At 45.7% G+C, this 22,067-nt stretch overlaps 1 protein-coding gene across 1 annotated transcript in view; it reads right to left on the bottom strand.

The window, feature by feature from the left end:
- Positions 1-4,699: 4,699 nt before the first annotated feature.
- LOC115140448 (leucine-rich repeat and fibronectin type-III domain-containing protein 2-like) overlaps positions 4,700-22,067 on the bottom strand; it is a 78,104-nt gene continuing 60,736 nt past the window's right edge. The window contains exon 4 of the mRNA XM_065026214.1: positions 4,700-8,173. Coding sequence (XP_064882286.1) covers positions 7,150-8,173 — 1,024 coding nt within the window. The 3' untranslated portion in view covers positions 4,700-7,149. The remainder of the gene's footprint in view (positions 8,174-22,067) is intronic.

The raw sequence follows: 22,067 nt of genomic DNA, 5'->3' as shown, positions 1-22,067 counted from the left end.
CACTCCACCAATCAGGCCTTTATGGTAGAGTGGCCAGACGGAAGCTGCTCCTCAGTAAAATGCACATGACTGCTCACTTGGAGTTTGACAAAAAGCACCTAAAACCTCTCAGACCATGAGAAACAATTTTCTCTGGTCTGATGAAACTAAGATTGAACTCTTTGGCCTGAATACCAAGCATCACGTCTGGAGGAAACCTAGCACCATCTCTGCTGTGAAGCAGGGTGGTGGCTGCATGGTGGTGGCTGCATCATAACGTGGGGATGTTTATCAGCGACAGGGATTGGGAGACTAGTCAGGATCGAGGGAAATATGAACGGAGCAAAGTACAGAGAGATTCTGGATGAAAACCTGCTCCAGTGCACTCAGAACCTCAGACTGGGGCGAACGTTTACCTTCCAACAGGACAACGACCCTAAGCACGCAACCAAGGCAAGGCAGGAGTTGCTTCGGGACATGTCTATGAATTTCCTTAAGTGGCCCTGTGCAGCGACGCTCCCCATCCAACCTAACAGAGCTTGAGAGGACCTGCAGAGAATGTGAGAAACTCCCCAAATACAGGTGTGCCAAACTTGTAGCGTCATACCCAAGAAGACTCGAGGTGTAATCACTGCCAAAAGTGCTTCAGCAAAGTAAGAGGGTCTGAATACTTATGTAAACGTCACATTTTCTTTTTAATACACTTGCAAAAAATTGTTTTTGCTTTGTCATCATGTGGTATTGTGTATAGATTGATCAAAAAAACAAAGAATTGAATCATTTTTAGAATAAGGCTGTGTCGTAATTTTTTTGGGGAAAAGTCAAGGGGTCGAAATACTTTCCAAATGCACTCTATATGCCTGCTTTGTGATTTTCTGTTGTTGTGTGGTTATTAGGGCACATTTATCAGTTAGCTCTGATTTAGGCGGGGTTCAATGAAGGGAATGCCTGGAATGTGTCAGGGCCAGGCGTCCTTGTGGTTGGTGGAACAGCGGGCGGCCTGGGAAGGGGCTGGGCACTACATGTCTGGTATATATCCATGGTTGGTGGAACAGCGGGCGGCCTGGGAAGGGGCTGGGCACTACATGTCTGGTATATATCCATGGTTGGTGGAACAGCGGGCGGCCTGGGAAGGGGCTGGGCACTACATGTCTGGTATATATCCATGGTTGGTGGAACAGCGGGCGGCCTGGGAAGGGGCTGGGCACTACATGTCTGGTATATATCCATGGTTGGTGGAACAGCGGGCGGCCTGGGAAGGGGCTGGGCACTACATGTCTGGTATATATCCATGGTTGGTGGAACAGCGGGCGGCCTGGGAAGGGGCTGGGCACTACATGTCTGGTATATATCCATGGTTGGTGGAACAGCGGGCGGCCTGGGAAGGGGCTGGGCACTACATGTCTGGTATATATCCATGGTTGCATTGTTATCCCTCTTTTTAGGTCCCGACAGTGAATTGAATACCTGATATTGTTAGGTGGTATTAGTTTGGTATAGGTGACGGCCAGACAGTAGCCTGTGCTCGTTCTGGGTCAATAAACCATACAATTCATTCAAAAATCAAGAAATGTTGTGGACATTCTCTCATTTATGATCTTTCGAGGTCATTACAATAAGTTAAAACCCATTGGTAATTGATGATGGGTAAATCATTAAATGTTTATACTGCATTAAGGCATTGCAATCAACGAGAATCCTTAAAGGAAAACTTTTGTTGTTTGTATTTGTTTCATTAGGCCATTGTTGACATAGTCTCAAAATGTTTTTCTTGTCAGCAATAAACTTTTCAAGATATGTAACTTTCAAAATGCAGAAATCATCCCTGTATGAAGCATTTTGTATCATATGATGCTACGTTTTGAATCCCATTGAATTACTGAGACTGACAGCCTCCTATCTTATCCTATCCTCGGCTGCTGCAGCGCCTCTATATGGATGTGGCAGGGAGGGTCTGAGCCATGGGCAGCCTGCCAGGCAAGCTGTGCCTCCTCCACACTGAGCCAGCACTATGCACCATTACCTCTCCTCTGCTCTACCCATCAGACACCATCACCATCTTTTTCACCCAACACAGAGCGTCTCACACCCCTTAGATATCCCTCACATGCACGTTCCCCAATAGGGTCCATGCAGACACACACACACCAAATCCAATCAGTTTTCCAAATTGATTCAATGTCATCACACATACATTTTGTTGTTGTTGAAATCAAGTGGAAACTATGTTGATTCAAAAGTTTTTGCCCAGTGGGCAGGGTCATATTCATCCGGGCACACCATAACAAAACAATTTGCAATGGAAAGCAAGAAGGAGTGTTTCTTATCGGAGAAGTTCAGGTAGTAGTGCCATGTTTCAGTCCATAATCTTTATCTTGGTGCCTAACAAGTACGACCCAGTGTGCACTCTGCTTTGGCTTAAAATGGGCTTTATACACCTCACTCCACCTCTAACCACATGATCTCCCCTGGTTAAGCTCATTGATGCCCCTACTTGCCTCCAACTCTTCCCTTGTACAAACACGTTTTAAAATGCATGCAGGAGCTAAGTGGATATCTAGGAGGCATGTGAATAAGATCGTCAACACAGGGTGTTAGGAGACTTCCCCTTATCCTAGTCCGGCTATGCTATGACTTAAGGAGTCTAGGGCAGGTTAATGTGGGGTTACCCATTAGTTTTTTATCTCCGAATTGGACGTCAGTCGGGCCAATTAGTGGTCTGACATGTGATGTTGAGGTCATCTCAGGGATTCCGGAACGCTGAAATCCACATTGGTTCTGGAATGCTGAAATTCCCAGAAATCCATGATCTCCTCAGAGCTGCTTCATACAGATCTACTTACTGTTTACCCCAGATCTACCAGAGGCTGACAATAGAAGATCAATGCTGAACAATGCAATACAATTGCATGACAAATGTTGCACATTACCACATCTTATAAGGGTCTGACAAAACGCGAAAGCTCAGATTATCTAGATGTTTTTATATTTTTGTAGCAAAAAACAATATGTTTGACCACAGAAACATTGTCTACAACTCCAAATGAGAAATATAAATGGTTGTACTGCAAATGTATAGTGAGGCACCTCTTTATTTCTGTATGCCTACCAAGAAAATAAAAACACTAGTGTACAGCTTTTGTTCATTCTCCATCAATTATATATATAAAAAAGTCAATATACAGAGTCAATGTACAGATGCAGTTGATCCAGAATGTCACAAAAAAGTCATTCAGACAACACAATGTGAGGAAAGACAGATAGTGTATAAGGTTCTTAATGGGCCCATGAGTTTGTCCTCGGTAAACATGCAAGTTGTACACGTTACAGAAAAGCCAACAACTTCAGCATAGTTGAGAGCCACTTTGCACTGTACATTTATGCTACCTGTCAATTTATGCTACCAAACAAAAGAAAATCAAGTTTGATAATTCCTAGACACAGTTTACTATGAATTTCCAGTCCATTTCTCATGCCAATAACTGGTGAGGGAGGCAAGGTTTCTGCTTATCCTCAAATGTCAAACATTTTAGGTGATGAGATCCAGACTGTTCAAAAGTTTGGGGTCACTTAGAAATGTCCTTGTTATTGAAAGAAAAGCACATTTTTTGTCTATTAAAATAACATCAAATTGATCAGAAATACAGTGTAGACATTGTTAATGTTGTAACTGACTATTGTAGCTGGAAACAGACTATTTTTTTAATGGAATATCTACATAGGCGTACAGAGGCCCATTATCAGCAACCATCACTCCTGTGTTCCAATGGCACGATGTGTTAGCTAATCCAAGTTTACCATTTTAAAAGGCTAAATGATCACTAAAAAACCCTTTTGCAATTATGTTAGCACAGCTGAAAACTGTTGTGCGGATTAAAGAAGCAATAAGAATGTCCTTCTTTAGACTAGTTGAGTATCTTGAGCATCAGCATTTGTGGGTTCGATTACAGGCTCAAAATGGCCAGAAACAAATAACTTTCTTCTGAAACTTGTCAGTCTATTATTGTTCTGAGAAATGAAGGCTATTCCATGTGATAAATTGCCAAGAAACTGAAGATCTCGTACAGCGCTGTGTACTACTCCCTTCAAAGAACAGCGCAAACTGTCTCTAACCAGAATAGAATATAGGAGTAGGAGTGCACAACTGAGCAAGAGGACAAGTACAGTAGAGTGTCAAGTTTAAGAAACAGACACATCACATGTCCTCAACTGGCAGCTTCATTAAATAGTACCCGCAAAACACCAGTCTCAACGTCAACAGTGAAGATGCGACTCCAGACTGCTGGCCTTCTAGGCAGAGTTGCAAAGAAAAAGCCATATCTCAGACTTGCCAATGAAAATAAAAGATTAAGATGGGCAAAAGAACACAGACACTGGACAGAGGAACTCTGCCTAGAAGGCCAGCATCCCGGAGTCGCATCTTCACTGTGACTGGTGTTTTGCGGGTACTATTTAATGAATCCGCCAGTTGAGGACTTGTGAGGCGTCAGTTTCTCAAACTAGACACTCTAATGTACTTGTCCTCTTGCTCAGTTGTGCACTGGGGCCTCCCACTCCTCTTTCTATTCTGGTTAGAGACCGTTTGTGCTGTTCTGTGAAGGGAGTAGTATACAGCGTTGTACGAGATCTTCAGTTTCTTGGCAATTTCTTACATGGAATAGGCTTTGTTTCTCAGAACAAGAATAGACTGACGAGTTTCAGAAGAAAGGTTTTTGTTTCTGGCCATTTTGAGCCTGTAATCAAACCCACAAATGCTGATGCTCCAGATACTCAACTAGCCTAAAAAAGGCCAGTTGTATTGCTTCTTTAATCAGAACATCAGTTTTCAACTGTGCTAACATAATTGCAAAAGGGTTTTCTAATGATCACTTTTAAAATGATAAACTTGGATTAGCTAACACAACATTCCATTGGAACACAGGAGTGATGGTTGCTGATAATGGGCCTCTGTACGCAGATATATGTAGATATTCCATTAAAAATCAGCCTTTTCCAGCTACAATAGTCAGTTACAACATTAACAATGTCTAACAAGGTCTACACTGTGTTTTTGATCAATTTGATGTTATTTTAATGAAAAAAAAAAAAGATTTTCTATCAAAAACAAGGATCTTTCTAAGTGACCACAAACTTTTGAATGGTAGTGCACATGAAAAAGTAAAAATGTTTATTGGAATTGGAGAAGGATGCTTGTCTCTCAAAGATTGAGCATGTTGATCTGCAGTTTTTCTGAGGGCTTAATCTTTCTGTGCAAGAGAGGGTAAACTCCTGCTGGTTGTTAGCTCTATACTGGGTTAATTGATTTAGAGGCCAACAGGGGCCATGTTCTTTTGCTGAAACTAATCATAGGACTCTCCTCTAATGAACCTTTTAAGTGACATCACGAAAACAGTTACATTTTCACTTAAGACCTTACCCATTTCACATTGCTATCTTAAAAATAAAATATTTCATGATTTTGAGAATGAATTGTTTGCTCGCTTTATACATGAATACAACTTGATAGGAACCAGATATGGCATTATTTAATGAAGCCTCAAATAAACATTCTGTATACAAAGTTAAAATATTCAAATACGGGGTTTCATGAAATAATTTCATATATACATTTTTTTATGATGAACTAAATTACCTATATAAAGTGTACATATATATATATATACACACAGTACCATTGAGTCAGAATGGGTTAAGAAATGAATGGTTCTGCAGATATAAAAAAATGCGGATGGATATACGGTCAGGTCCATAATTATTGGCACCCTTGTTAAAGAGGAACAAAAAATAAATAATACAAACTACATTTAAAAAAATGTAAATCATATTATTTTACACTCAGGGAAAGGGCTTTTGAGTCTTTTTCTCAAATGTTTTATGAGATTGGAGAATACATTGGGAGGGATCTTAGATCGTTCCTCCATACTGAATCTTTCCAGATCCTTGGCATCCTTCATCTGTGCTTATAGAATGCCCTCTTCAATTCAAACCGCAGGTTTTCAATGGGGTTCAAGTGGAGGCTGAGATGGCCATTGCAAAATGTTGATTTTGTGGTCAATAAACAATTTCTTTGTAGATTTTGATGTGCGCTGGGGTTATTGTCTTGCTGGAAGATCCAGTTACGTCAAAGTGTCTCCTGGCAGAGGCAACCTGCCAGGTTGGCTACAATCTTCTGGTAATCGGTAAAGTTCACGATGCCGTTGACCTTAACAAGGGCCACAGGACCAGTGGATACAAAATAGCCCCATAACATTACAGATGCGTCATCATATTTTACCATAGGTATGAGGAACTTTTATGCATATGTTTCCAGACCAAACCCACCTCTGGTGTACTTAACCAAAGAGCTCTATTTTGATGTCACCTCTTTCTCTGAGCAAATGTATTAGTACAAAATAATATAATGTCCTTTTTTTGCATACAATATAGCTCAGTATTTGTATTATTTATTTTGTGCAGTCTTTTTAGTTAATCTTTATCAAGGGTGCCAATCATTTTGGACCTGACTGTATATTGAGGTTTTTCATAATGCACATTTTGAAGTCAGAGCCCCGTCGTGTATAGAGGGGAAGAACAGTATTAGACAATGTGTGTTTGATCAGCAAAATAAAACATGTAAAAACATTAAATTCATTATATATTTCATATTCCCTTACAACAGTATTAGTCCAGAGCCATGCATGGCCCACCATCTCAGCAACAGTAACAAGATGGACTTTCAGTGTTATGCCAATTTACAAGTCAACAAATACAGTGATTTGTTTCACGTTCCTCGTGTCAGAGAAACCATGGCCCTCCTCAGGAACAACAGGCCTGCTTCCCATTTCCTAGGTTTCATTGCATGTCTTACGTGTAGTTTGTAGTTGACCATTACTGTGCATTCCCCCTCCCCATGTAGAGAACACACACATACAAACACAAAACAACCTCACTCCACGAATCAGCTCCCTCCACCAAGCGTCGTTAGCCGACTTACCCACTTGGGTGAACTTTGTACATATCTGTCACAAAAATGGAACATCCACAATAGATTAACATGAATGAATTCCATGCAGGACAAGGAGGGAGGAGGCATGGACTTCTCCTCCAGCCTGGAGGTCTATCAGAACTGAGGCGTATTGCTATCTCTCTGGGGCAGTGTTTTAGAAGACACAAAGCAAGTCCTCATCTCTCCTAGACAGTACTCTCCATGACCCACTCTTGGCTGTCGAAGGTCCCCTTGCTCCCCCCCATATCCCCTTCCTCGTCACACTGTAGCAGCATGCCGTTCACAGACAGGCTCCTCTTAGTCCAGATGTTGCTGATGCGCCGCGGGTAACTGCACACCGGCGTTGTGGCAGTGGAGGTGCTAGAGGCCATCGCTTGGTCTGTTTGTTGATCTGTATCCATACAGTCCCCCATGTCAAACGACTGGCTCCTTTTTGGTTTGGAGTCATGAGACAGCATGAGCAACCGGCTCAGCCGTGAGTCCATTGTCCGGCCCAGCAGGGGCTCCCTGTCCGTGTGGGGCCTATCGCTACCCGCCACCGGGGTGCTACTGCTGGATGAGGGCTCCCCCAGGTCTCCCCTGCCCTGGGCCCCCCGGAGCTCTAGGGAGTTGAAGGCCCCCAGCAGATGATCCAGGTTTGCCCTGGGCTTAGAGGGGGCAGCCTGCCTCCACATAATGGCCAGGGTGCTGTTGGGGCTGTAGGAACCCTCCCCGACCACCGAGCCCCCCGACGAGGATGAGGACGAGGTGCTCTGGAGGGAACCACATTTAAACTCCACCACCTCATCCTGGAGGGTCACTTTGGCCTTTGTTTTGGGCAGGGGAAGGGGCACGCCGTTCTGTCCCAGCCGGCCCCCATTGGTCTGTGAGTGGGTGTCACTTACGCTGGTCAGCTTGCCGCTCCCCCCGATGCCACCCCCCTCATGGTCGGTGGCCTTGTAGCGTACCATCAGGATAACGATGAAGACGAGTAGCGTCGCCACGATGATGCCACCCACCACCAGGATCATGGTGCCCCCCAGAAACTGGCTGTGGAGAGACTGGCACTGTGTGTAGTCGTCGCGGGTAAAGAACTGGGCACAGCCCACCACGTTGGTGGCCGTCAGGGTGGTGGCGGTGTCGTCCCAGGCGGCCAGGACACACAAGTCGTACTTGGTCCCAGACACCAGGTTGGTCACCAGGAAGGCCTGGCTGGAGGCCGGGATCATCCTATAGAAACGGAGAGGAAGAGTTAAACATGGTGATGACTGAGTCGAGTCAGCATAATCATTGTTGGACATCCGTGAAAACCTGTGAAAGTCAGCTGTGAAAACCTACTACATTTGATACAATTTAATTGATTTGGAGGATAATGTTATTAACATGGATCTTTCTTAACACCATGCATTTCATGTCAATACAAAACTGTGCTTGAGTGTTCTTTATGATGCCATTTCCACTGAAAGAAAAGCAGGGCTTCCTCATTCCTAAGGAGTTGTCCAGTGTTAAGTCTCTTTGTGGTTGAGGTTCTAGTCTAAAAGACAGACAGCTGTAATTGGCTTTATCTCTCTAAACCATCTGTCCTGCTGCAGCAAACAGACGCTCCACCCCATGTCTGAGCCATGGAGATGTGAGAAGAATAAATAACCAGAACACAGAGGAAAAGAGTGAAAAAAGAGAGAAAGAGAGGGAAAATGATAAGATTGAAAGGCTTCTGTAACAGCTAGAGCCTCAGATACCTATGTTGCTCAGGCGAGTCTTAGTCCGCTTATAAGGTAGGAACCTGTCTGAGAACATGACGAGTTATGTCCAGGGAACTGGCTCGGAGCTGTTCCACAACATCAATCATTCAGTCACAGTAGCTGGTCATGCACACCCATGTAGTATGCTGGCCATAAACACCCATGTAGTATGCTGGCCATAAACACCCATGTGATAAGCTGGCCATAAACACCCATGTAGTATGCTGGCCATAAACACCCATGTAGTATGCTGGCCATAAACACCCATGTGATAAGCTGGCCATAAACACCCATGTGATAAGCTGGCCATAAACACCCATGTGATAAGCTGGCCATAAACACCCATGTAGTATGCTGGCCATAAACACCCATGTAGTATGCTGGCCATTAACACCCATGTGATAAGCTGGCCATTAACACCCATGTGATAAGCAGGCCATAAACACCCATGTGATAAGCTGGCCATAAACACCCATGTGATATGCTGGCCATAAACACCCATGTGATAAGCTGGCCATTAACACCCATGTAGTATGCTGGCCATAAACACCCATGTGATAAGCTGGCCATAAACACCCATGTGATAAGATGGCCATTAATACCCATGTAGTATGCTGGCCATAAACACCCATGTGATAAGCTGGCCATTAACACCCATGTAGTATGCTGGCCATAAACACCCATGTGATAAGCTGGCCATAAACACCCATGTGATAAGCTGGCCATAAACACCCATGTAGTATGCTGGCCATAAACACCCATGTCATAAACTGGCCATAAACACCCATGTAGTATGCTGGCCATAAACACCCATGTGATAAGCTGGCCTTAAACACCCATGTGATAAACTGGCCATAAACACCCATGTGATAAGCTGGCCATAAACACCCATGTGATAAGCTGGCCATAAACACCCATGTGATAAACTGGCCATCAACACCCATGTGATAATATATAACCATATGATAATAACTATAACCAATGATGCCATACCTTTTTTTCTGATAACTCACTGATAACTCACTCCACACTAATACCCATGCTCAGGGCTGTTCAACACTGGTCTGATTCCACGCTTCAAGGATGCTGCAATCATGTGGACTGGGATATTTTTATTTTATCTTTATTTAACTAGGCAAGTCAGTTAAGAACAAATTCTTATTTTTAATGACGGCCTAGGAACAGTGGGTTAACTGCCTGTTAACTGCCTGCCTCTTTCAGGGGCAGAACGACAGATTAGTACCTTATCAGCTCGGGGGGTTGAACTTGCAAACTTACGGTTACTAGTCCAATGCTCTAACCACTAGGCTACCCTGCCGCCCCGTGTTCCAGATAGCGTCGAACAACATCATTGATGTTAACGCTGATTCGGTGAGCGAGTTTCTTAGCAAGTGCATCGGTGATGTTGTACCAACAGCGACTATTAAAACCTTCCCCAACTAGAAACCGTGGATTGATGGCAGCATTCGCGCAAAACTGAAAGCGTGATCCACTGTTTTTAATCAGGGAAGGCGACCGAAAACATGACCGAATACAACAGTGTATCTATTCCCTCCACAAGGCAATCAAACAAGCTAAGCGTCAGTACAGAGACAAAGTAGAGTCGCAATTCAACGGCTCAGACACGAGAGGTATGTGGCAGGGTCTACAGTCAATCACAGACTATAAAAAGAAAACCAGCCCTGTCGCGGACCACAATGTCTTTCTCCCAGACAAACTAAACAGCTTCTTTGCTCGCTTTGAGGACAATACAGTGCCACTGACACGGCCCGCTACCAAAACCTGTGGGCTCTTCACCGCAGCCAATGTGAGTAAAACATTTAAACGTGTTAACCCTTGCAAGGCTGCCGGCCCAGACGGCATCCCTAGCCGCGTCCTCAGAGCATGCGCAGACCAGCTGGCTAGTGTGTTTTCGTACATATTCAATCAATCCCTATCCCAGACTGTTGTTCCCACATGCTTCAAGAGGGCCATCATTGTTCCTGTTCCCAAGAAAGCTAAGGTAACTGAGCTAAACGACAATCGCCCTGTAGCACTCACTTCCGTCATCATGAAGTGCTTTGAGAGACTGGTCAAGGATCATATCACCTCCACCCTACCTGACACCCTAGACCCACTCCAATTTGCTTACCACCCCAATAGGTCCACAGACGACACAATCGCAATCATACTGCGCACTGCCCTAACCCATCTGGACAAGAGGAATACCTATGTAAGAATGCTGTTCATCAACTACAGCTCAACATTTAGCACCGTAATACCCTCCAAACTCGTCATTAAGCTCGAGACCCCTGGTCTCGACCCCGCCCTGTGGAACTGGGTCCTGGACGGGACGCCCCCAGGTGGTGAGGGTAGGAAACAACATCTCCACCTCACTGATCCTCAACACTGGGGCCCCACAAGGGTGCGTTCTCAGCCCTCTCCTGTACTCCCTGTTCATCCATGACTGCGTGGCCATGCATGCCTCCAACTCAATCATCAAGTTTGCTGACAACATTACAGGTGGTAGGCTTCATTACCAACAACGATGAGACGGCCTACAGGGAGAAGGTGAGGGCCCTCGGAGTGTGGTGTCAGGAAAACAACCTCACACTCAACGTCAACAAAACAAATGAGATGATCGTGGACTTAAGGAAACAGCAGAGGGAGCATCCCCCTTTCCACATCAACGGGACAGTAGTGGAGAAGGTGAAAGCTTTAATTTCCTCGGCGTACACATCACAGACAAACTGAAATGGTCCACCCACACAGACAGCTGGGTGAAGAAGGCGCAAAGCGCCTCTTCAACCTCAGGAGGCTGAAGAATTTTGGCTTGTCACCAAAAACACTCACAAACTTTCACAGATGCACAATTGAGAGCATCCTGGGGCTGTATCACCACCTGGTATGGCAACTGCTCCGCCAACAACCGTAAGGCTCTCCAGAGGGTAGTGAGGTCTGCACAACGCATCACCAGGGGAAAACTACCTGCCCTCCAGGACACCTACACCACCCAATGTCACAGGAAGGCCAAAAAGATCATCAAGGACAACAACGACCCGAGCCACTGTCTGTTCACCCCGCTATCATCCAGAAGGCGAGGTCAGTACATCAAAGCTGGGACTGAGACGCTGAAACAGCTTCTATCTCAAGGCCATCAGACTGTTAAACAGCCATCACTAACATTGAGTGGCTGCTGCCAACATACTGACTCAAATCTCTAGCCACTTTAATAATTAAAAATGGGATGCAATAAATGTATCACAAGTCACTTTAAACAATGCCACTTTATACGTATAATGTTTACATACCCTACATTACTCATCTCACATGTACAGTGGGGCAAAAAAGTATTTAGTCAGCCACCAATTGTGCAAGTTCTCCCACTTAAAAAGATGAGAGAGGCCTGTAATTTTAATCAAAGGTACACTTCAACTATGACAGACGAAATGAGAAAAGAAATCCAGAAAATCACATTGTAGGATTTTTAATGAATTTATTTGCAAATGATGGTGGAAAAAAAGTATTTGGTCAATAACAAAAGTTTATCTCAATACTTTGTAATATACCCTTTGTTGGCAATGACAGAGGTCAAACGTTTTCTGTAAGTAAAGTTAAGGTTTTCACACACTGTTGCTGGTATTTTGGCCCATTCCTCCATGCAGATCTCCTCTAGAGCAGTGATGTTTTGGGGCTGTTGCTGGGCAACACAGACTTTCAAATCCCTCCAAAGATTTTCTATTGGGTTGAGATCTGGAGACTGGCTAGGCCACTCCAGGACCTTGAAATGCTTCCTACGAAGCCACTCCTTCGTTGCCCGGGCGGTGTGTTTGGGATCATTGTCATGCTGAAAGACCCAGCCACGTTTCATCTTTAATGCCCTTGCTGATGGTAGGCTTTGTTACTTTGGTCCCAGCTCTCTGCAGGTCATTCACTAGGCCCCCCCGTGTGGTTCTGGGATTTTTGCTCACCGTTCTTGTGATCATTTTGACCCTACGGGGTGAGATCTTGCGTGGAGCCCCAGATCGAGGGAGATTATCAGTGGTCTTGTATGTCTTCCATTTCCTAATAATTGCTCCCACAGTTGATTTCTTCAAACCAAGCTGCTTATCTATTGCAGATTCAGTCTTCCCAGCCTGGTGCAGGTCTACAATTTTGTTTCTGGTGTCCTTTGACAGCTCTTTGGTCTTGGCCATAGTGGAGTTTGAAGTGTGACTGTTTGAGGTTGTGGACAGGTGTCTTTTATACTGATAACAAGTCCAAACAGGTGCCATTAATACAGGTAACGAGTGGAGGGCAGAGGAGTCTCTTAAAGAAGAAGTTACAGGTCTGTGAGAGACAGAAATCTTGCTTGTTTGTAGGTGACCAAATACTTATTTTCCACCATAATTTGCAAATAAATTCATAAAAAATCCTACAATATGATTTTCTGGATTTTTTCCCCTAATTTTGTCTGTCATAGTTGAAGTGTACCTATGATGAAAATTACAGGCCTCTCTCAACTTTTTAAGTGGGAGAACTTCCACAATCGGTGGCTGACTAAATATGTTTTTGCCCCACTGTATATACTGTACTCTATACCATCTACTGCATCTTGCCTATGCCGTTCGGCCATCGCTCATCCATATATTTATATGTACATATTCTTATTCATTCCTTTACACTTGTGTGTATAAGGTAGTTGTTGTGAAATTGTTAGATTACTTGTTAGATATTACTGCATGGTCGGAACTAGAAGCACAAGCACTTCACTACTCTCGCATTAACATCTGCTAACCATGTGTATGTAACCAAAATAATGTGATTTGAACTTTATTTTATTTGATCAAAAGTTGATAATATTAAATGTTTTGGTCCTCAGGGGATGTAATCTATTACACAGTGATAACTGCTTGCTTGGTATAGGCATGGGATGGAGGGAAATTCCAGTGCTTAGTGAATATTTTGCCAGGCACTGCTCTGTCCTGTGACTGATTCATGTCAGGCAGTTTGTGTTGAATGTTTCATTCAGCTGAATTAAAATACATCGGGACAAAGTGGAACTCAGGAAAAAACGTCTGGCTGTGCTTATCACAAGGAGATGAATACAAGTTTTTTCCCTACACCCTTTGGGCATCGAAAGGCAATTTGGAGATTGCTTTAAATCGTTTCCAGTGAAGGCATGAGGCCATAACATTAATCAGAGTGAGAGAGGATGTGAGTCCTTAAACATTGCTTCTGGGAAGGAAAAGTAGTGGGGAAGGGGATAGGGATAGGCACCAGTCAGCCACAGCTACCCTCATCCTCCCAAACAGTTTAAAAGCTATTGTCAGATACAGTTTCAACACACTTCCTTATTGGCAAGAAAGAAAAAAGAACTGAAAACAAACAAACAAATCATTGCTTCAGGTTATAGCATTTCTCCCACTCAACAATCATTAAAGTATTTCATGGCTAATTCCCCCCCAGGAGGACTGTATGATTTCTTAAGGCGGCCTCTTTCTCTGGATAACAGACAAGGTCATGCCAAATGGGTCTCTTGCTCCATTGATTCAGCCTAAATGTCAGGGTGCTGGGAAATGTGATTATGCTTATATAAGCAAAAATCCCTAATGGGCTCTGCACTCCCTGCCAGGGAATTTATTGGGAGATGCTTCTGAATTGTACTATAGCGGTAGTGGGGAGATTAAATGGAACTTGATGCTAGCGTGTGTCTGTGTCCATACCCTTGATGTTACGTTCGTTCGATGAATTAGACTTTACATTTTCCTTTTATTAAATGACACCGGGGAACACCAACAAAATACACAACCGAACGTAAAGTTCTGCAGGGCTAAACAGCAACTATGCAAAAACAAGATCCCACAAACTAAGGTGGAAAACAGGCTGCCTAAATATGATCTCCAATCAGAGACAACGATAGACTCTGATTGGGAACCATTCCCGGCCAGCAAAGAAACAGAAAAACTAGAATGCCCACACAAATCACACCCCGACCTAACCAAATAGAGAAATAAAAAGGCTCTCTAAGGTCAGGGCGTGACACTTGAGTATATATCCTGCCATAAAACATCCTGCTATGGTAACTATAATGGATGAGTGCATTTTAGAAAAAACAGCTAACTTTGGGAGTGTCAAACAGTGCAACTGCAGCATTAGCTCAAGGTTTGATTAGTGTTTTGGCTTGTGTTGTTAAGCTGAAGGTTTGGTTAGTATGTTGGCTTCTGTTGCTAAGCTCAAGGTTGATTAGTGTGTTGGCTTGTGTTAAGATCAAGGTTTGGTTAGTATGTTGGCTTCTGTTGCTAAGCTCAAGGTTGATTAGTGTGTTGGCTTGTGTTAATATCAAGGTTTGGTTAGTATGTTGGCTTCTGTTGCTAAGCTCAAGGTTGATTAGTGTGTTGGCTTGTGTTAAGATCAAGGTTTGGTTAGTATGTTGGCTTCTGTTGCTAAGCTCAAGGTTGATTAGTGTGTTGGCTTGTGTTAAGATCAAGGTTTGGTTAGTATGTTGGCTTGTGTTGTTAAGATCGCGGTTGGGTTAGTGTGTTTACTTGTGTTGTTAAGCTCAAGGTTTGGTTCGTGTTTTGGCTTGTGTTAAGCTCAAGGTTTGGTTAGTGGTTTGTATTGTGTTGTTTTGCATTTACAAAGAATAAATAAGCATAACAGAGCTTGTAAACACTCTTTTTTTAATAACTTTGACTTTTCAAAGATAATCCTCCTACGAGCACATCAATACACACATCGATTACAATAAGGGTTGTTAAATCCAAAGCTAATGATCGCTAGAAAACTATTCATCATAAAGATGACGGCATCACTATCTGCCTGAAACGCACCATTAATATGCAAATGCAGATCCCATTTAATTTCTGTAAAAAAGACTCTCTAAACCTCCTGGAATGCCGGAATATTTCATTACGTTATTAATTACATGGGATGTTATCTGTTCACTCATACCCAAATCAGACACATTTTAAAGACCACATTCTCAAGTATTAATGTCTTGGCCTAAGGATAGGTTCAACAGATAAAATATCAAATGGGTCCAGAGCAAGGCTCTAGATGGGCAATATCACCATCTTGGTCTAAAGAGTAATGGGTATATCATTTGCGGGGTGCTTATATTTGGCTGTCAAACACTAGTATAAGTGTGTAATGGAAATGTGTTTTTTTGCACGGGCGGGGTCACCATTGTGGAGCATGGAGGAACAGGTGTGATGGTGCTTTACTGGTGAAGCTGTCAGTGATGTATTTAGAAGTCACACTGAACCAGCATGGCTACAGCATTCTGCAGGGGTCACCATTGTGGAGCATGGAGGAACAGGTGTGATGGTGTGGGGGTGCTTTGCTGGTGAAGCTGTCAGTGATGTATTTAGAAGTCACACTGAACCAGCATGGCTACCACAGCATTCTGCAGGGATCACCATTGTGGAGCATGGAGGAACAGGTGTGATGGTGTGGGGGTGCTTTACTGGTGAAGCTGTCAGTGATGTATTTAGAAGTCACACTGAACCAGCATGGCTACCACAGCATTCTGCAGGGATCACCACTGTGGAGCATGGAGGAACAGGTGTGATGGTGTGGGGGTGCTTTACTGGTGAAGCTGTCAGTGATGTATTTAGAAGTCACACTGAACCAGCATGGCCACAGCATTCTGCAGGGATCACCATTGTGGAGCATGGAGGAACAGGTGTGATGGTGTGGGGGTGCTTTACTGGTGAAGCTGTCAGTGATGTATTTAGAAGTCACACTGAACCAGCATGGCCACAGCATTCTGCAGGGATCACCATTGTGGAGCATGGAGGAACAGGTGTGATGGTGTGGGGGTGCTTTACTGGTGAAGCTGTCAGTGATGTATTTAGAAGTCACACTGAACCAGCATGACCACAGCATTATGCAGGGATCACCATTGTGGAGCATGGAGGAACAGGTGTGATGGTGTGGGGGTGCTTTGCTGGTGAAGCTGTCAGTGATGTATTTAGAAGTCACACTGAACCAGCATGGCCACAGCATTCTGCAGGGATCACCATTGTGGAGCATGGAGGAACAGGTGTGATAGTGTGGGGGTGCTTTGCTGGTGAAGCTGTCAGTGATGTATTTAGAAGTCACACTGAACCAGCATGGCTACCACAGCATTCTGCAGGGATCACCATTGTGGAGCATGGAGGAACAGGTGTGATGGTGTGGGGGTGCTTTGCTGGTGAAGCTGTCAGTGATTTATTTAGAAGTCACACTGAACCAGCATGACCACAGCATTCTGCAGGGATCACCGCTGTGGAGCATGGAGGAACAGGTGTGATGGTGTGATGGTGCTTTACTGGTGAAGCTGTCAGTGATGTATTTAGAAGTCACACTGAACCAGCATGGCCACAGCATTCTGCAGGGATAACATTTACATTTACATTTAAGTCATTTAGCAGACGCTCTTATCCAGAGCGACTTACAAATTGGTGCATTCACCTTGTGACCTCCAGTGGAACAGTAGTGCATCTAAATCTTTTCAGGGGGAGGGGGGGTGAGAGGGATTACTTTATCCTATCCTAGGTATTCCTTAAAGAGGTGGGGTTTCAGGTGTCTCCGGAAGGTGGTGATTGACTCCGCTGTCCTGGCGTCGTGAGGGAGTTTGTTCCACCATTGGGGGGCCAGAGCAGCGAACAGTTTTGACTGGGCTGAGCGGGAACTGTACTTCCTCAGTGGTAGGGAGGCGAGCAGGCCAGAGGTGGATGAACGCAGTGCCCTTGTTTGGGTGTAGGGCCTGATCAGAGCCTGGAGGTACTGAGGTGCCGTTCCCTCACAGCTCCGTAGGCAAGCACCATGGTCTTGTAGCGGATGCGAGCTTCAACTGGAAGCCAGTGGAGGGAGCGGAGGAGCGGGGTGACGTGAGAGAACTTGGGAAGGTTGAACACCAGACGGGCTGCGGCGTTCTGGATGAGTTGTAGGGGTTTAATGGCACAGGCAGGGAGCCCAGCCAACAGCGAGTTGCAGTAATCCAGACGGGAGATGACAAGTGCCTGGATTAGGACCTGCGCCGCTTCCTGTGTGAGGCAGGGTCGTACTCTGCGGATGTTGTAGAGCATGAACCTACAGGAACGGGCCACCGCCTTGATGTTAGTTGAGAACGACAGGGTGTTGTCCAGGATCACGCCAAGGTTCTTAGCGCTCTGGGAGGAGGACACAATGGAGTTGTCAACCGTGATGGCGAGATCATGGAACGGGCAGTCCTTCCCCGGGAGGAAGAGCAGCTCCGTCTTGCCGAGGTTCAGCTTGAGGTGGTGATCCGTCATCCACACGGATATGTCTGCCAGACATGCAGAGATGCGATTCGCCACCTGGTCATCAGAAGGGGGAAAGGAGAAGATTAATTGTGTGTCGTCTGCATAGCAATGATAGGAGAGACCATGTGAGGTTATGACAGAGCCAAGTGACTTGGTGTATAGCGAGAATAGGAGAGGGCCTAGAACAGAGCCCTGGGGGACACCAGTGGTGAGAGCACGTGGTGTGGAGACGGATTCTCGCCACGCCACCTGGTAGGAGCGACCTGTCAGGTAGGACGCAATCCAAGCGTGGGCCGCGCCGGAGATGCCCAACTCGGAGAGGGTGGAGAGGAGGATCTGATGGTTCACAGTATCGAAGGCAGCCGATAGGTCTAGAAGGATGAGAGCAGAGGGAGAGAGAGTTAGCTTTAGCAGTGCGGAGCGCCTCCGTGATACAGAGAAGAGCAGTCTCAGTTGAATGACTAGTCTTGAAACCTGACTGATTTGGATCAAGAAGGTCATTCTGAGAGAGATAGCGGGAGAGCTGGCCAAGGACGGCACGTTCAAGAGTTTTGGAGAGAAAAGAAAGAAGGGATACTGGTCTGTAGTTGTTGACATCGGAGGGATCGAGTGTAGGTTTTTTCAGAAGGGGTGCAACTCTCGCTCTCTTGAAGACGGAAGGGACGTAGCCAGCGGTCAGGGATGAGTTGATGAGCGAGGTGAGGTAAGGGAGGAGGTCTCCGGAAATGGTCTGGAGAAGAGAGGAGGGGATAGGGTCAAGCGGGCAGGTTGTAGGGCGGCCGGCCGTCACAAGACGCGAGATTTCATCTGGAGAGAGAGGGGAGAAAGAGGTCAGAGCACAGGGTAGGGCAGTGTGAGCAGAACCAGCGGTGTCGTTTGACTTAGCAAACGAGGATCGGATGTCGTCGACCTTCTTTTTCAAAATGGTTGACGAAGTCATCTGCAGAGAGGGAGGAGGGGGAGGGGGAGGAGGATTCAGGAGGGAGGAGAAGGTTGCAAAGAGCTTCCTAGGGTTAGAGGCAGATGCTTGGAATTTAGAGTGGTAGAAAGTGGCTTTAGCAGCAGAGAGAGAAGAGGAAAATGTAGAGAGGAGGGAGTGAAAGGATGTCAGGTCCGCAGGGAGGCGAGTTTTTCCTCCATTTCCGCTCGGCTGCCCGGAGCCCTGTTCTGTGAGCTCGCAATGAGTCGTCGAGCCACGGAGCGGGAGGGGAGGACCGAGCCGGCCTGGAGGATAGGGGACATAGAGAGTCAAAGGATGCAGAAAGGGGAGGAGAGGAGGGTTGAGGAGGCAGAATCAGGAGATAGGTTGGAGAAGGTTTGAGCAGAGGGAAGAGATGATAGGATGGAAGAGGAGAGAGTAGCGGGGGAGAGAGAGCGAAGGTTGGGACGGCGCGATACCATCCGAGTAGGGGCAGTGTGGGAAGTGTTGGATGAGAGCGAGAGGGAAAAGGATACAAGGTAGTGGTCGGAGACTTGGAGGGAGTTGCAACGAGGTTAGTGGAAGAACAGCATCTAGTAAAGATGAGGTCGAGCGTATTTCCTGCCTTGTGAGTAGGGGGAAGGTGAGAGGGTGAGGTCAAAAGAGGAGAGGAGTGGAAAGAAGGAGGCAGAGAGGAATGAGTCAAAGGTAGGCGTGGGGAGGTTAAAGTCGCCCAGAACTGTGAGAGGTGAGCCGTCCTCAGGAAAGGAGCTTATCAAGGCATCAAGCTCATTGATGAACTCTCCGAGGAACCTGGAGGGCGATAAATGATAAGGATGTTAAGCTTGAAAGGGCTGGTAACTGTGACAGCATGGAATTCAAAGGAGGCGATAGACAGATGGGTAAGGGGAGAAAGAGAGAATGACCACTTGGGAGAGATGAGGATCCCGGTGCCACCACCCCGCTGACCAGAAGCTCTCGGGGTGTGCGAGAACACGTGGGCAGACGAAGAGAGAGCAGTAGGAGTAGCAGTGTTGTCTGTGGTGATCCATGTTTCCGTCAGTGCCAAGAAGTCGAGGGACTGGAGGGAGACATAGGCGGAGATGAACTCTGCCTTGTTGGCCGCAGATCGGCAGTTCCAGAGGCTACCGGAGACCTGGAACTCCACGTGGGTCGTGCGCGCTGGGACCACCAGATTAGGGTGGCGCGGCCACGCGGTGTGGAGCGTTTGTATGGTCTGTGCAGAGAGGAGAGAACAGGGATAGACAGACACATAGTTGACAGGCTACACAAGAGGCTACGCTAATGCAAAGGAGATTGGAATGACAAGTGGACTACACGTCACGAGTGTTCAGAGAGTTAAGCTTACGTAGCAAGAATCTTATTGACTAAAATGATTAAAATGATACAGTACTGCTGAAGTAGGCTAGCTGGCAGAGGCTGCGTTGTTGACTAAGTAGGCTAGTTGGCATTGGCTGCGTTGTTGACACTACACTAATCAAGTCGTTCCGTTGAGTGTAATAGTTTCTACTGTGCTGCTATTCGGGGCTAGCTGGCTAGCTAGCAGTGTTGATTACGTTACGTTGCGTTAAAAGAACGACAATAGCTGGCTAGCTAACCTAGGAAATCGCTCTAGACTACACAATTATCTTTGATACAAAGACGGCTATGTAGCTAGCTATGTAGCTAGCTACGATCAAACAAATCAAGCCGTTGTACTGTAATGAAATGAAATGAAAAATGTGATACTACCTGTGGAGCGAGCGAAATGCGACCGGATTGTTGAGTGCAGAAGTTCTGTTCGGTAGACGTTGGCTAGCTGTTGGCTAGCTAGCAGAGTCTCCTATGTTAAGGACGACATAAAACTACACACTCTAAACTACACAATTATCTTGGGTACGAAGACAGCAAAGACAACTATGTAGCTAGCTAACACTACACTAATCAAGTCGTTCAGTTGAGTGTAATAGTTGTGCTGCTAATCGGTAGACGGTGGACTAGCTAACGGTGGACGTTAGCTAGCTGGCTAGCTGCAGGGCAGTGTAGACTGCGTTAGGACGACGAAATACGATAATTACGCAATTATCTATGATACAAAGACGGCTGTGTAGCTAGCTAAGAAGAAATTGCTAAGATTAGACAAATCAAACCGTTGTACTATAATGAAATGTAATGAAATGTAATACTACCTGCGGACCGAGTGCAGATGCGACCGCTCGCTCCAACCCGAAGTTTTCACCATTGTGGAGCATGGAGGAACAGGTGTGATGGTGTGGGGGTGCTTTGCTGGTGAAGCTGTCAGTGATGTATTTAGAAGTCACACTGAACCAGCATGGCCACAGCATTCTGCAGTGGTCACCATTGTGGAGCATGGAGGAACAGGTGTGATGGTGTGATGGTGCTTTACTGGTGAAGCTGTCAGTGATGTATTTAGAAGTCACACTGAACCAGCATGGCTACCACAGCATTCTGCAGGGATCACCACTGTGGAGCATGGAGGAACCGGTGTGATGGTGTGATGGTGCTTTACAGTACAACGGCTTGATTTGTTTGATCGTAGCTAGCTACATAGCTAGCTACACAGCCGTCTTTGTATCAAAGATAATTGTGTAGTCTAGAGCGATTTCCTAGGTTAGTTAGCCAGCTATTGTCGTTCTTTTAACGCAACGTAACGTAATCAACACTGCTAGCTAGCCAGCTAGCCCCGAATAGCAGCACAGTAGAAACTATTACACTCAACGGAACGACTTGATTAGTGTAGTGTCAACAACGCAGCCAATGCCAACTAGCCTACTTAGTCAACAACGCAGCCTCTGCCAGCTAGCCTACTTCAGCAGTACTGTATCATTTTAATCTTTTTAGTCAATAAGATTCTTGCTACGTAAGCTTAACTCTCTGAACACTCGTGACGTGTAGTCCACTTGTCATTCCAATCTCCTTTGCATTAGCGTAGCCTCTTGTGTAGCCTGTCAACTATGTGTCTGTCTATCCCTGTTCTCTCCTCTCTGCACAGACCATACAAACGCTCCACACCGCGTGGCCGCGGCCACCCTAATCTGGTGGTCCCAGCGCGCACGACCCACGTGGAGTTCCAGGTCTCCGGTAGCCTCTGGAACTGCCGATCTGCGGCCAACAAGGCAGAGTTCATCTCCGCCTATGTCTCCCTCCAGTCCCTCGACTTCTTGGCACTGACGGAAACATGGATCACCACAGACAACACTGCTACTCCTACT

This window comes from Oncorhynchus nerka, linkage group LG13 (genome assembly GCF_034236695.1).
Source record: "Oncorhynchus nerka isolate Pitt River linkage group LG13, Oner_Uvic_2.0, whole genome shotgun sequence".
Taxonomy (NCBI): Eukaryota; Metazoa; Chordata; class Actinopteri; order Salmoniformes; family Salmonidae; genus Oncorhynchus; species Oncorhynchus nerka.
This window is presented reverse-complemented; position numbering and strand designations above follow the sequence as displayed.